The 15,273-nt window shown below is 46.5% G+C and overlaps 1 protein-coding gene across 1 annotated transcript in view; it reads left to right on the forward strand.

Moving 5' to 3' along the window:
• The first annotated feature begins 9,862 nt into the window (after positions 1 to 9,862).
• Gnptab (N-acetylglucosamine-1-phosphate transferase subunits alpha and beta) overlaps positions 9,863 to 15,273 on the forward strand; it is a 55,255-nt gene continuing 49,844 nt past the window's right edge. The window contains exon 1 of the mRNA XM_057757911.1: positions 9,863 to 10,202. Coding sequence (XP_057613894.1) covers positions 10,086 to 10,202 — 117 coding nt within the window. The 5' untranslated portion in view covers positions 9,863 to 10,085. The remainder of the gene's footprint in view (positions 10,203 to 15,273) is intronic.

The raw sequence follows: 15,273 nt of genomic DNA on the forward strand, positions 1-15,273 counted from the left end.
ATGGAACCACATAATTGAAGGAAAGAACCCACACCTTCAAGCTGTCTTCCACACACGGTTTTTCTCCCACCAACCAGTTCCCAAATAATCACTCAGAGGCTTAATATTAATTGCAAACTGTTTAGCCTATTAGCTCAGGCTTATTATTAACTAGCACTAACAACTTAAATTAACCCATATCTATTATTTTATATTTTACCACAAGACTCGTGGCTTGTTACCTCATATCTTGCTTCTCTAGCGGCAGCTGGCATCTCCCTGGATCTACCTTCTTTTTCCTTTTATCTTTGCTTAGATTTCCCACCTGGCTCTATTCTGCCTGGCTTTGGGCCAAATCAGTTCTTTTATTAACCAATGGTGATAGGACATACTCACAGCATATAGAGGGGCATCCCACATCAATTCACTGTGCATCTTGCCTGGTTTCCTGGGCTTTGGAAAACCGCTCTCATTCAGTCTTCTTCCCCACCCCCTCATCTCCCACCTCTTTTCTACTGTTAGATTTAGATCAAAATGCAGTTCTCCCTTAGAGGACTAAAGGCCCCCAAAGAAGTTTCACCTGGTTATTTATGTTTTGTTGACTGTGAAAGACCTGGATAAATCCAGACCCCTCTAGCAGGAAGAGAAGAGCCAAAAATCTAGGTTAGCCGGTTCAGTGACTCTGTTCCAGGAACTAGCTGATCATAAAGTTAGATTATAATCTTGAGAAACGGGGAGTTACCCCCTTGTGATTATCACTGGTATTTTCAGAATTTTCCAATGACGCCCTCCCTACCCCCTTTGGGTTGTGGTTTCTTCCCCTAAATATCCCTTCTCCCAGCAACTCGGGGTGGAACTCCTTTACCCCTGCATGGGATATGAGTCTCAGCCCAAGCGCACTGGTTCCTGTCAATAAACCTCATGTGATTGCAGCACGGACGGTCTCTTGTGAGTTCTTGGGGGATTGTGTTATCCGAGACTTGAGTGAGAGTCTTCCCACTCCAGGGGTCTTTCAATTGTATGATTCGCTACAAAATCCAACTTAACGGTTACTATTTTTGTCATTTAAGGGTGTCTCTCTCTCTCTCTCTCTCTCTCTCTCTCTCTCTCCTCTCTCTCTCTCTCTCTCTCTCTCTCTCTCGGATTGTTTTGGAGTCAGGATCTCTCTGTGTAACCTAGGCTAGCCTCAAACTCATCTTGAAATCCTCCAGCTTCAGCCTCATGAATGCTGAGATTACAGTATGCACCACAACGGGCTTGCTAGCCATTTAAAATATTGAATATAATAAGTTGTCTGACCATAGTGGCAGCAGTGTATTTGCTGGCGCTGTTGTTTTAAGGGATTCACGTGAAATTTATCACAAGGTGAAAGTGTGCATTCAAGGACAAATGCAGACTAAAGGGTCACCCCTTTTGGTAGTTACAATGCATACATTTGCATCTGTATCTCTTAAATAAGATTGCTTTGCAGAAAGCCAGCATAATGATTCATTTTTATTGTCAACTTAATACTATTAGGAAATACCTAGGGCACTGACAGAAGACATCATGGATGTATCTATGAAGATATTTCCAAAATGGTTTAACTGAGAATGGAAAAACTGGCCCTAAATATAAGTGGCACCATCCCATGGGCCCAGAACAAATAAAAAGGAACAGGAGGCAGAAGCAAGTGGATCTCTTGAGTTCAAAGCCAGCCTGGTCCACAGAGCAAGTTCCAGGCCAGCCAAGGCTACACAGAGAAACATCATCTAAAAACAAAACAAAACAACAACCAAAGCTCCCCAAGAACAAACAAAAAAGGCATGCAGTGTCGGTGGCCCAAGTGAACTGAGGTACTCAAGGCCCCCATGACACTTGAGGGGGGGGGTCCTTTTATGGGATTCAAGACAAGAAGGAGGCAGATACCAGGCAGCATAGTTTGGGTGCTTTTCTATTCTGAATGATAGTTTATATAATTTATTTTTCTTGCTGAGCATGTCCCTACCCATCTGATTTTAACCAAACGTATGCCCAACTGTGCATAGACCTTAGCTGGTAAGTGGGAGGCTCTCCCTCCAAGTTTACTAGAGGACACAGGATTTCCTCATTTCTATGTAACCGGAATCAGTTCTGGTCCGTCCACCCCATCTGTCCTTCACATCTGGATCCACTGGGAACACACTGAATAGAAACTGTCTAGATTGTCACTAGGGCTGAGGAAGCTGTTGTCTGGGGCTGGGAGGACAGTACTTGTAGCACGATGAAGGGAAGGAATTAGGATTACAAGTGCATTGTTAAAATGAAGGGGACACTAGGCAAAACCAAATAGGGGCCCCAGCTAAACTCCCTTCTATGCTTGCCTGCCTCGAAGCCCTCAACTGCATCGAAGGAGGAAAATGTGTCCCTTTCTGACCTCAGAGCACTACTGGGCAGCCTGGATTGTCTTGTTCTAGGTTTCTAATGTAAACAAGAAACTTCTCTTGTTTACTGCAGCCAGAGTCCTGGAACACAGATGGGACATTAGAGAAAAAGGAAAATCCGTAAGACTTGAATAAAATCTGTCCTCTGATTAACAGGTACTAATTTCTTGTTTTGATGAATGTGCAATGGTCATATAAGATACCAACATTAGAAGAAAAAAATGGGAAAAGGTATGAATTATGGGTTCATTTATGTTGTAAGGAACTAGTTAATAATAAGCCTGAGATAATAGGCCAAACAGTTTATAATTAATACAAGCCTCTGTGTGTTTCTTTGGAACTAAACAGCTACAGGACCAGGCAGACAGAAAAATCAGTCTACACAGATGGGTCAAACAAACCTGCCTAGCAGAGTGAGACCATGTAGCTTGTTATCTCCCATAAATAATAGCCCCCCAGCATTTCTGACTAGGAAAGAGGCTTGCCAATCAGAGCCATGTCTGTTTCATGGATCTCTAAGGCACAGTTATTAAAATTTAAAATGGAACTTTGGCCCTCACAGATGTAGTTCAGTTCTGAAGGGCTTGCTGAGCATACTCAAGGTCCTAGATTTGATCTCCCACACCGAAGAGGAAGACTCTGATGAGCCACGGATACAGGAGAGTTATAAAATGGGTAAAAAGAATTGCGTGATTGCTGTGTTTAGAATTAAAATAGTATAATGATACAACACTTTGCTTTTTTTTTCCCCTTTGGTTCATGACCACAATTTCTGGTTGTAATTCCCTCCCAAGTTGGGACTTTGAAATTCTTATTATTTCTAGTCTTTGGCTGGACACAAAATAAGTAGCTGATCTGCCTTATCAAATATTAGGACATAAGACCCTCCTCATTCCAGAAGGACTGTCCCCTACTGTAGACAAGAGGGCACTACAATACCTGGACCTCCCTGGGTTCTCTGCTCACTCTGTCAACGAGCATGGGGTCACTCCATTTAGTCCAATCCCACTTCAACCTGGCGTCCATGTTTAAACCATTCCTATATATTGAATTCCTCTTCCCCCAAAACCCAAAGGAAACAGGTATGATGAGATGTCCATACAGTCAGCACCCAGGAGACTGAGATGGGAAAAGAGAGTTTGAAGCCAGCCTAAAACAGATTATAAGACACCGACTGTCTCAAAGAGAAAAGGAGATGAGGACAAGGGGGAGAGAGAAGAGAAGAGGGGAGGAGGAGAAGGAGATGGAGAAGAAGGAGGAGATAGAGAAAGAAAAGGAGAAAACAAAAAGAAGAGGAGGAGGAGAAGAGAGGAAGGAAGGAAGGAAGGAAGGAAGGAAGGAAGGAAGGAAGGAAGGAAGGAAGGAAGGAAGGAAGGAAGGAGAGAGGGAGGGAGGGGTGTATTTGTTCCTTTTTAGAATGTTCCTCTGCTTAACTCTGTTCTTTCTTGTAGACAGAAGTTTCTGTACCACCTGGTCCCAAAGCTGTTCAGTCCCAAAGAAACACACAGAGGCTTATATTAATAATAAACTGTTTGACCTATTAACTCAGACTTATTAACTAGCTCTTACAACTTAAACTAACCCATAATTTTTATCTCTGTCTAGCCACTTGGTTTGGCACCTTTTCTCAGTAAGGCCTTCTCATCCTGCTTCCTCAAGCATCTGGCTCATGACAGCTTCTGCCTTTCCTCTTCCCAGTATTTTCCTAGTCTGATTGCCCTGTCTATACTTCCTGTCTGACTAGTGACCAGTCAGCATTTTATTAAACCTCCCGAGTGCTGGGATTAAAGGCGTGTGCCACCACCGCCCGGCATGAGTGATAAATCTTTACAGTGTACAAGAGCATCATCCCACAGCACTTTCTTGATGCTGTTCTCCTATATATAGGCTCATTATGGTCATCTAGATGTTAAGTCATGCTTGATGTGGGTGCTTCATAACCATTTGTTGAGCCATTTGCCTACCAATCCAGATGTTTGACCTTTGAGCCTCTTCTTTGTATCCCAGGGCTATTTCTATGTCATATTCTACAATGTTAACATGTTATCCTACCAACTAGACTCTAAAGTCTTTGAGAATAGGAGCCGAATTTGTTAAATTTCTATCTTTAGTATCAATAATGGACACAGATTAATTGATTAATGTTTATTGAAACAATATGTAAACCCACCCAGTGGGTCAGTTATTCCAAGGTCCCGAAGAGGCGCTATCTGAAAAAGACGTAGGCGGGAGACAGGAAGGAGACCTAGCAGAGTTCTTGTCAAGGTCTCACTTTATCAGTGAAATGGTTGTGGCTTATATAGCCCTTGAATGAGGAATTTGGGATGGGGGCAGGGGCATGGCAAGGGCAGGAAGGGATCTTGCCGGTCACAAGTCGACACAGGGTCACAAGTCGACACACCTAGTGTTCTCTATGCAAGCGAAATCGTTCCTTTTGTGATTCCAACCACAAACAATTCTCTAGATAGTTGGAATGTGGGGCAGGTTCCACTAACAGATAGCTCTCAAGATAGTTGGGTGTGGGGCGGGCTCTGCCAACAAACAGTTCTCAATACAGTTGGGGTGTGGGGCTCTCCGCAAACATCCCCAGGACAATGGTCCCCGCCATCATCCCTGGAAAATGGCTCCCAACAACAATATATGAAAGCAAATGCTTGGTAATAGTTTGATGCTACTACCAAGACAATCTGGCTTTATCCATTTGTATATTATATTTAGCATCAAGTGTATTAGCATTCCATAAGAGGTACTATGGTTTTAAGCGCAGAAAGCAGAGATGTTTTTTTTTGTTTTTGTTTTTTTTTTTTTTGTTTTTTTTTTTTGTTTTTCGGGACAGGGTTTCTCTGTGGTTTTGGAGCCTGTCCTGGAACTAGCTCTTGTAGACCAGGCTGGTCTCGAACTCACAGAGATCCACCTGCCTCTGCCTCCCGAGTGCTGGGATTAAAGGCGTGTGCCACCACCGCCCGGCCAGAAAGCAGAGATGTTTAACAACCACCTGTCATTCCATTTCATGAGGATCCAACACCTTCTTCCGGCTGCCAGAGGTACTGCATGCATGTGTTGCACAGGTACACATGCCAACAAAATGCCCTTGCACATAAAACAGAATGAAAATAAATCTTCAGGGCTGGAGGAGAAGCCTCAGTGGCTGTTCTGCTGTAGGTCCTGGCTTCCATTCCCAGTACCTACTTCGCAGCTCACAATTATCTCTCATTCCAGTTCCAAGAGATCTGATCCCTTGTTCCGCCCAGCACAGACGCCAGGCATGAGTGTGATACATAGACACACACGCAGAGAAAACACACACACACACACACACACATAAATGGTAACAAAAAAAAACAAATTTGAAAGAAACAGAGAAGGTTTAGGAATGTCAACTTCTCAAAGAGACAGAACATCCAAGTCCTTGGTGACCACTGTAATGAAAACTCAATTGTCCAGGTCATTGTCACTTAGGGCATTTAGGGTAGTAACATCCGAGACTTCCTTAATTTCATAATAATTTCTGGCAATTGGTTTTATTAAAGTTAGTAAAAAGTCTTTCTGAGAAATCTGGGGATTTCCACGTTGACAGTGAATACGAGAATTTTGGGTTTTAAGAGGTCAGTTCTTTTCCCGCCTTCCCTCATGCATAGTTTCTAGATTAAGTCACAAATACAGGAAGCCATATGACTTGAGTTTCTCAATTTGGCTAACCTCAAATCTTTACTGACTTCAATAGTCATGCATAGGGTTTTTCTAATAGGTAAAAATTCATGTTCCGTTGTCATATCTACGGAAATCCTACGGTATGATGCTATCATTTATAAAGACCACACTGATTTATCCGCCTATTTGTATCCCATAAGAGGTTCTGTGTCTATATCTATATCTCAAAAGGCACAGACTCCACACATAGCAAAGAAAGATTCCTGCTAGCCCTCTTCTCTTGGTGGTCTATAAGCAGTGAACCACTGCTGGAAAAGAGCCCAGGGCCAGGCAGGTGGCTCAGGGGTAAAGTGCTCACCACCAAGACTGAAAACCAAGTTCCATCCCAGAGACCACATGGAAGAGAGAGCAAAAATGATTCCCACAAATGGTCCTTGTGTGCTCAGGTACAAATGTACAAATGTGTGTGTGTGTGTGTGTGTGTGTGTGTGTGAGAGAGAGAGAGAGAGAGAGAGAGAGAGAGAGAGAGAGAGAGAGAGACGCTTTTAAAAAAAAACTTGAAGAGGGCTGAGAAAACAATAAGAACATCGGGCCGTGACTGCTTGCCTTCCATTTCCAAAATAAAATGCAGTTTTGGAGTGTGTGTGTGTGTGTGGGGGGGGGGTGCTGGAGACAGGTTCAGAGGAAAGAGCTCACCGCTCTTGAAAGGGGTCAGAGTTTGGTCACCACCACCCACACTGGGAAGCTTATAGCTCAGGGTTGACACTGCCCACAGTGTTCAGGACCCTTCCCCATAGATGAAACTGCCCTGCAGACATTCTCACAAGCCGATCCGATGTTTCAAAGCATTTTCTTTTTTTTTTTTTTTTTTTTTTTTTTTTTTGGTTTTTCGAGGCAGGGTTTCTCTGTAGTTCTCTGTAGCTTTGGTGCCTGTCCCGGAACTAGCTCTTGTAGACCAGGCTGGCCTCGAACTCAGAGATCCGCCTGCCTCTGCCTCCCAAGTGCTGGGATTAAAGGCGTGCGCCACCACCGCCCGGCTCAAAGCATTTTCAACGGAGGTCCCTCTTCCCAGGTGACTCTCGTCTCTGTCTAGTAGACAAAAAGCAATGGGCACACACGGGTAATCTGTAGCCTTTGGAGCGCTCGCTATAATGAAGCAGCAATGTAGGTTATTCTCTGAATTCTGTGAGCAGCTGAAGCAAACGAATTGAACCTGGGGAGATGGGGTTGCGCGAACCGTGAAGAACTCCAGTTTGTTACCCTGCCCATAAGCCCTGAGAAACCTGAGGGTTTGACTGGCATCTAAATAGAGAGCCCGGTGTTGGGCACTCAACCGTTGGGATCTGTCACTGTGTTGGGGTGGACACCCGGATGTTGTTCACTGTTGCAGAACTTATGCTCGCAGGCGGGACAAAACCCCCACCGGTTTTGAGGTCACACCTTTTCTTTGTTTAGTACTATGTGAGGGAAAACGGGTATTTGTTTGTTTAGACAAGTTCTAATTGTATAGGCCAGAATAGCCTTCAGTGTTGTGCCAGAAACCAATTTTCTGTTCCAAATTTGTACCTCTGGTGTGTTAACGGCAATCGCCTGTGCCGCGGGTGTGGTATTAAATTTGGCCAGCAGAGGGCAATAAAGGTACATTGCAGGAAGGGCAGCCGCTTCCTCGTGATCCTATCTGGTGTGTGGCTTTTGCTTCTTCCTCCAGCTGCGTGGTGAGTCGGTGTGCAAGCCTGTGAGAACAGCAGTGGTGATCTGTCCCAACCACAGATGCCAGAAAGCATCTTCTCGCGACCTTGCCATCCTGGAACGGGTTTGCTGACCTCCCTGACAGCCTTCCCCTTGCCCCAGGTGCCCCAGGCCTGAAGCAGCACCGACTCTCATGGAGAAGCTGTACTCCATACCAGTCTCTGCGAGCTACAATACAATTAGTCCGTACAGGGAAATCTATACTTTGGGGTTTATAAGAACCAACGCAGGAGGCCCCGCGTTCAGTCCTCATGGCGCCACAAAACAAAAATACTAGGCAAACAGGCGACCAGAGTATCAAGTTTGAGAAACAAGTCGGGCGGTGGTGGCGCACGCCTTTAATCCCAGCACTTGGGAGGCAGAGGCAGGCGGATCTCTGTGAGTTCGAGACCAGCCTGGTCTACAGCGCTAGTTCCAGGACAGGTTCCAAAACCACAGAGAAACCCTGTCTCGAAAAACCAAAAAAAAAAAAAAAAAAAAAGTTTGAGAAACAGAGTCAAGAACGTCGGAACAAGCGGAGGAAAAGAATGGAACTTACCAAGGCAAACGCACAAGCCACGTGGCTTGTAGCTTTACTTCTCCTCCTGCATGTTCTGCTTCCTCTTGGCTCTCTCTGGTGTCTCTCCTAGATTCATTTCTTTTTTCACTGCTCAGAAGTCCCGTCTAACCTCTTCCCGTCCAGCTATTGGCCATTCAACTCTATTAATCCAACCAAAAGGTGCCTTGGCAAAGACACATCTTCACAGCATACAAAAAGATTATTTCACAACACAGGCATCAAGTACTATTTATATGTGTATTTATACACACAAATATATGTACACATACGTACACACATATACATAAATACACATACACATATATATGTATGTATACATAGTGAATGGGGCTGGAGAGATGGCTCAGCACTGCCTTCTCTTCCAAAAGTCCCGAGTTAGCACCTTCACTAAGTGCCCCGTGAAACTCATGGTTTCCTAGTTAAGTACAGAAAAGGATCTTATTGTTTGGTTCAGTCCATTTCTTTTTGGGAATGAACACACCTCCTCCATGTGAGGCAATCACTCTGCTACTGAGTCATATCCCGGTTCAGATAAAGTCCTGTGTACACAAATATGCATGGGGTATAGTTCCCATGAGTTATAGTTCCCATAAATTTATAGTTCCCATAAAAAGCAGCACCTGTGGTAGAGATTCCACAAAACCAAAATTGCAGGCCTTTGTGTTCATGGGCAGTCACGATCGTTGCAGACCAGAGCCAAATTATTTTCGGATGCTTTTGGTTCTTTTGAAAGTCTCTCTCTCTCTCTCTCTCTCTCTCTCTCTCTCTCTCTCTCTCTCTCTCTCTCTCTCTGTCCAGCCAATAACCTTGTGACTATAATACAACTTTTCAGTTGTATTTGAGGGGCACTGAAATGACCCAGGAGGGTAAGGTGCTTGCTTCAATGCCTGACTACCTGGGTTTGATTCCCTGACGCTATAGAGTAGAAGCACAGAAACAACTGACTCTCACCCCATGCACACAGAGGAGTACACACACAGAGACACACCTAAATATAGTTAAAATTAAAATAAAATATTCATAACAAATCACCTATCCAAAGCTAAGGCATCAGATAGTATTTAAACCCGTTAGAATTTTCTCTGCTTTGCCGCAGCCAGCCTAACCTGTGGCCTCAAAAATGTGTTTTGCAAATGCCTTGATTAGTGACTTTCATTTTTAATAACTAACCAAACCTCGCGTAAGAACACACAGAGTAGACTGTCATTTGGGGGCAAGCTGAATGCGTTCCCTAATCACGGCCACTCATATTTGTCTCAAGTCTAAACTTTAGATAGAAGCTGTGCTTTTTGACCCGGTGGCACTGTCAACCAGGGTTCTCCAGGGGACAGTCCTGGTCGGTCACCTGTTGAACTGGGTGGGTCCCACCGGGGACGGTAGGGCCCCAAAACAGAGCCCGCCGCGCACGCGCAGACGGCAGGGCGCGCGCCTGCCCTTGCCCCCTCCGCCCACCAGGTGGCGCTGGCGACCCGCCGCCGCAATCGCCGCCGCCTCTCGGAGGCCAACCCGGGCGGCGCTCGCCGCCTTGCGGGCCTCGGGTCCGCCTCCGCCGCGCCGAGGGCGTGGGCTCCGGGCTCCCGGAAGCGGCGGCCACGGCGTGGAGCCCAGCGGGCTGTCGGTCGCCGGAGCGACCATGCGCGGCGACCCGGGGGCTGCGAGCCAAGCGCGCCGGTGAATGGCGGCTCGCTGAGACGGCGGTGGCCAGGCGCGGGCTCCTGCCGGTGTAGGGTGGCGGGGCCGGGGTGATGCTGCTCAAGCTCCTGCAGAGACAGACCTATACCTGCCTCTCCCACAGGTATGGGCTCTACGTCTGCTTCGTGGGCGTCGTTGTCACCATCGTCTCGGCTTTCCAGTTCGGAGAGGTGAGTCGCGGAGCCCGAGCCCCGCAGCCGCGTGCGCAGCCCTTTCCCCGGCGGAACCCCGCGCGCTGCAGGCGTCCCCCCCTTCCTGCGTCCCCCATCCTCGCTGCAGCCTGGGGACCAGCACGCAGCCCACCCGCCCTGGCCGCCGGCAGCATCTTCTCCCAGGCTCGGCTGCGGCAGCTGCACTGGGTCTCCGGGCTTCCCGTGCTCCGGGGTGCCAGTTCCCTTCCTTCCCCGGGCTGTCCCCAAGAGCCCTCCAGTCATTTGACTTCGGCTCGCAGGCCTTGCGCCCGTGAAACTCCCTTCGAGGATATGCAGTTTGTATTTTTTTTTTTTTCCTCTGTCGCGATCCTTCATGCCTTGGTCCCCTTCAGACCCAGTCCTCCGGTGCCACCCTATTAATCTTTCACCTTTGGCAAAACACCTTATCTTCTCAATCCGGTTTCTTCTGGATTTCAGACTTTAAGAGGCACGTGCAGTTTTGCTTGTGAATTTTGCAGCATGAAGGGAGATTTTTTTTTCTCAACCCCCCCCATTTTCATTTTGTGCTGTATTGAACAGCTGTGTGTCAGCGCGTGGAGGCCTTAACTAGTAAGACCGCTCACGCTGTTGGGAGGCACCAAGTACTTAGCTAGATCAGCTGAGAGTAGGGTCCTCGTCAGGTGATTAAAATTGCCGACCTTGGACTCCCTCCTGGGGCCTCTTGGGAGCCAGCACAGACTCTTGCGTCACGGGGCATAATAATACTTTTTAGATCAGGGCGCTAGTCTGTCTTGGGCCGAGACCTGCGCTTAGTTTATGTGCAGTAAAGCAGTTTGGTTAGATTGTAAACTATTCAAAGGGCACAAGCAACCGGTTTGGGAGGTGGGAAGCACCAGGGTAAGAGGATTTTGTGCTCCTTTGGAGACATACCTTGGACGTCTTTGGACTGAAAATAGACATTCCTCTTTTAAATTTCACAGTAATTTCATTCTTGGCAGCCTGGTATGGTACTCTATCGGTGTGCACAGGGTAACGAGCATGTGAGAAATGGGTGAGCACGTGGGTGTGATTCAACAAAACACTGCTTCTGGAAACAGGAAGAAAAGTTGTGTTTGCAAATGGCCTTGAAATGTGTCTCCCAATTTTACGTATTCGTTTATATTTTAGTAAGAGGTTTAAAGTGTTCTAAAATGATCAGAGTGGTTTTGTAAAACGCCGCGATACACATGTGTGCCGTCCGCACCCACACTGGACTGTAAGGTCTGTGGAGGAGGTGGTTATCTGTTTAAATGCGGTGACTCTAGCCGAAGCCCAGTGCCAGGCACCGCCACTATGATCAGACTAAGCATGTGTTTAGTGACTGGGTGAATTACATGGAATGTGACTAGGTGTGTTTTTAGTGGTTACAGGACCAACGGGGGGAAAAGTCTTACAGGTGGGAATGAGAACATCCCAGGCTTGTAAGTGTCGGGTGTTCTCTTAATATTGCTCTCCCTCCTACTCTGTCTTTGTTTCCTTGTTAGTGGCTTACTGCTTTTGGGCGACTTTGTTTTTAAAATAGTCTCGCTGGGCGATGGTGGTGCACGCCTTTAATCCCAGCACTCGGGAGGCAGAGGCAGGCAGATCTCTGTGAGTTCGAGACCAGCCTGGTCTACAAGAGGCTCCAAAGCCACAGAGAAACCCTGTCTCGAAAAACCAAAAAAAAAAAAAAAAAAAAAAAAGTCTCAACTAAATTGCTCCGGCTAGCCAGAAGTTTGCAGTTTTCTTAGCCCTCCCGAATGCTGAGGTCACTGGGTTATGTTTTAACCTGGCTAATTTTGAGTGAGCGGTTTATTAACCACAGTGTAAAATTTATTTGTTACAACCTTGAAGTCCCCATAAATTTTCATTTTATTTTATTTTGAGATAATGTCTCACCATCGAGCCTGTGGCTGGCCTGGAGCTCCCTACATAGGCCAGGCTGGCCTTGCACTCACAGAGATCCACCTGCCTCTTTGTCCAGAGGTTAAAGGTGTATGCCACAATGCCTGGCTTGTGGGCACAGACCTTAAAGTGTAGGTTAAGTAAGAGAAATGAGGAGTGTCAGAAGGTCACACAACAGACAGTGGCGGCTGGTCGGTGCTGTGCTCACACAGAGCAGTGGAGAGGCTGGAGGGCTGGGTAGACAGCTAATAATCATGATAATAGCGAACATAGTCTTTACTAGGCATTCTCTTGGCTGCTTTGCATACTAATTTAGTCTCCACAGTATCACCTGATATGGACAGTATTATTTTACCCACCTTACAGGTTATGCAGCTGAGGTATTTGCATAAGTTAACACAGCTAATTCATGGCAGACACTTGCTTCAAACTTAGACAGTTGGTGCCAGGCGGTGGTGGTTCACGCCTTTAATCCCAGCACTCGGGAGGCAGAGGCAGGCGGATCTCTGTGAGTTCGAGGCCAGCCTGGTCTAGAAGAGCTAGTTTCAGGACAGGCTCCAAAGCTACAGAGAAACTCTGAAGTTTTCATTTCCTTTATTTATGTTATGTGTGTACATTTGGGGTACACGCCTGTCACCTGCACACGTGTGCGTGCGGTTCGCTCTCCACTTCGTGGTTCCCAGGGATCAAACTCAGGGTGTCAGGTTTGGCAGCCAGTGCCCTTATCCATCCCCTAAGACATCTCATTAAGGCCACCTCCTTTCCTTCTGCTGCTGGGGACTGAACCTGTGACCTGCTGTATCAGAGGCAAGCGCTTTACCCCTGTACTTCACCCCCAGTCTCAATGACTTCTTGGTTTCTCAAGCAGCCCACACTTACCTGATCTGGGAAAAGAAATCTAACCTCTTTCAGTTTCCTCCTTCAGAATACAGGCGAGAATATCTTATCAGGGTCGCCAGCGGGAATTAAGTGTGTGAAGCGCATCATTCTGTTGATAGCACATGGCATTACTGAACCATCATAGCTATGTCACCAATGTTATCATCAATTATTTTGTCTTAGTCTCTGAAATATTATTTTGAAACAGAACTTTCATTATATATGTAGCAACCACTTGTTAACTAGTAATAATGTATATAAGGGTTAAAAACATCATTGTTAAATTACGAGTTCATTATTCCCCCTCTAGTGTTAGAGGCAATGTGGGTATTTTTTAAAAAAAATTGTGTGTGTGTGAGTGTGTGAAGATCCCCTGGAGCTGGAGTTCCAGGTGGTGTGAGCAGCGCAGTATGAGTGCTGGGGTCCAAACTCCAGTCTACTGGAGGAGCCCTACACTCTTGAGCTGCTGAGACAGCTCTCCAGCCTCTGCCCCACCCTTGTGTTTGAGACGAGAGGAGGATTCCTGAGGATTGGGTGACCTTCAACACCCCCCCCCACCCCCCCACCCCCCGCCCCCACAGGGTTTCTCTGTGACTTTGGAGCCTGTCACTATCCTTGAACTCACAGAGATCCACCTGCCTCTGCCTCCCTAGTGCGGGGATTAAAGGTGTGTGCCACCAACGCCCAGGTGACCTTGAATTTCTTTCTGTCCACTGGCTTCAAGCACCCTAGTGCTGGGATTATAGTTGTGCCACACCACACCCAGTGCATCTAAACCGGGGCTTTATGCGTGTTGGGCAAACACTGTAATGAGTAAGCTGTCTCCCCAACCCTGGGTTGTTGTATTTTAATAAGCTGTTTGAACACTGGTTCAGATTTTGAGGAAAAATATAGTCAAAGGAGGGATCTACTAAGTAACTTGTTTTCCCCTATAAGTCTAGCCAAGTACTTCCGGAAAACCCTCGGGAATTCTGATAAAATAGAAACACAACTGGATCCAAAGGTGGCAGTCCAGAGGGTGGGCCCTCCTAGCTGAAGAGGTTTTTATTGTCACTGTGAAGGAGAGGCATCTGGAAGAGTCCAGAGCTGGGAGAGAAAGCGGTAGACTAAACATGGCCAGTAGAGTGAACCTGCTGAGAGGAGGTTGGGGGGGGGACAGGGCGAGTAGCTGAGGGGAGTGGGGAAGAGCTTGTTTGTTGTAAGTCACGTGGGTCTGAGCTGAGTTCCTTCTAAGTCAGAGCACTAGACTGTTCTTAAGAGTCCTTTAAGGAATCTAGATCAACTGTGCCCTCGGTTCAGAAATGTTTTAGTGTGCTCTGTATGGTATAACACGTCTGTGATATTAGCGCCCAGGAGACAGGCAGGAGGTCTGAGCATTAGAGGTTAGCCTGGGCTACACGGTGAGCCTTTGACTCAAAGGAAAGGGAAGATTTCTGGCTTTAGCATTAGTGTTCTTATTATAGTTGCTGTTAGGGGTCTTAAGCCATGTTCTTGAGGTGAGATTGTATTCCAGGCCCATCCTTTATATACAAATGTACACACCCGTTCCTGAACCTTCCACAACTACCCTTATCTTACCATCAAATACCCGCACTCTCTACGGTGAAGAGCATGAATATTTATACTCCACGAGGAAAATTCTGCCTATTAATAGCCTCTCGCCAGTTAGTTAGGTCAGGTTCTTACCACCAAATGAGTTCAAGAGAGGTCAGTATGCCACCAAGCGCGGGACAAAAGAAAAACGGGTGTTTGTAGATTACCAGAACGTAGGTGTTTGTAGATCACCGGGGCGTGGGTGTTTGTGTGTGCGCCTTGTCTTACTTGGGACTATATCACTTTCTTGGAACAAAACAAAATTAACTCACATAAGAAAGTCAGTCGTCTGAGTTGAAGTCTGTCTGCTCCTACCGACAAGAATGTCCCCTCACCTCCCTGTTTAGGGTCATGTTTTTGTATTAATGAGAAGTCCTCCTTTTCCATGGCAAAGAGGTTTGAAAACTGGGTTCAGCTCAAGTTGCCTCTGTGACTGGTTTCTTAACTGGTCGAGTTTCAGGAAAGGAGTGTGTGTGGCAATGTTTGTTCTTGGTCAGTGTCCTGATTAAACTGTGGGTTTCTAGTGTGTTCTTGATCAGAGGCAAAATAGGTAGGTAGGTAGGTAGATAGATAGATAGATAGATGATAGATAGATAGTAGATAGGTAGGTAGGTAGATAGATAGACAGATAGATTAGATAGATAGACAGATGATAAACGGTGACCTGAAAGAGAACCATCCGAGGGCACAGTCC

Source organism: Chionomys nivalis, chromosome 25, assembly GCF_950005125.1.
Source record: "Chionomys nivalis chromosome 25, mChiNiv1.1, whole genome shotgun sequence".
Lineage (NCBI taxonomy): Eukaryota > Metazoa > Chordata > Mammalia > Rodentia > Cricetidae > Chionomys > Chionomys nivalis.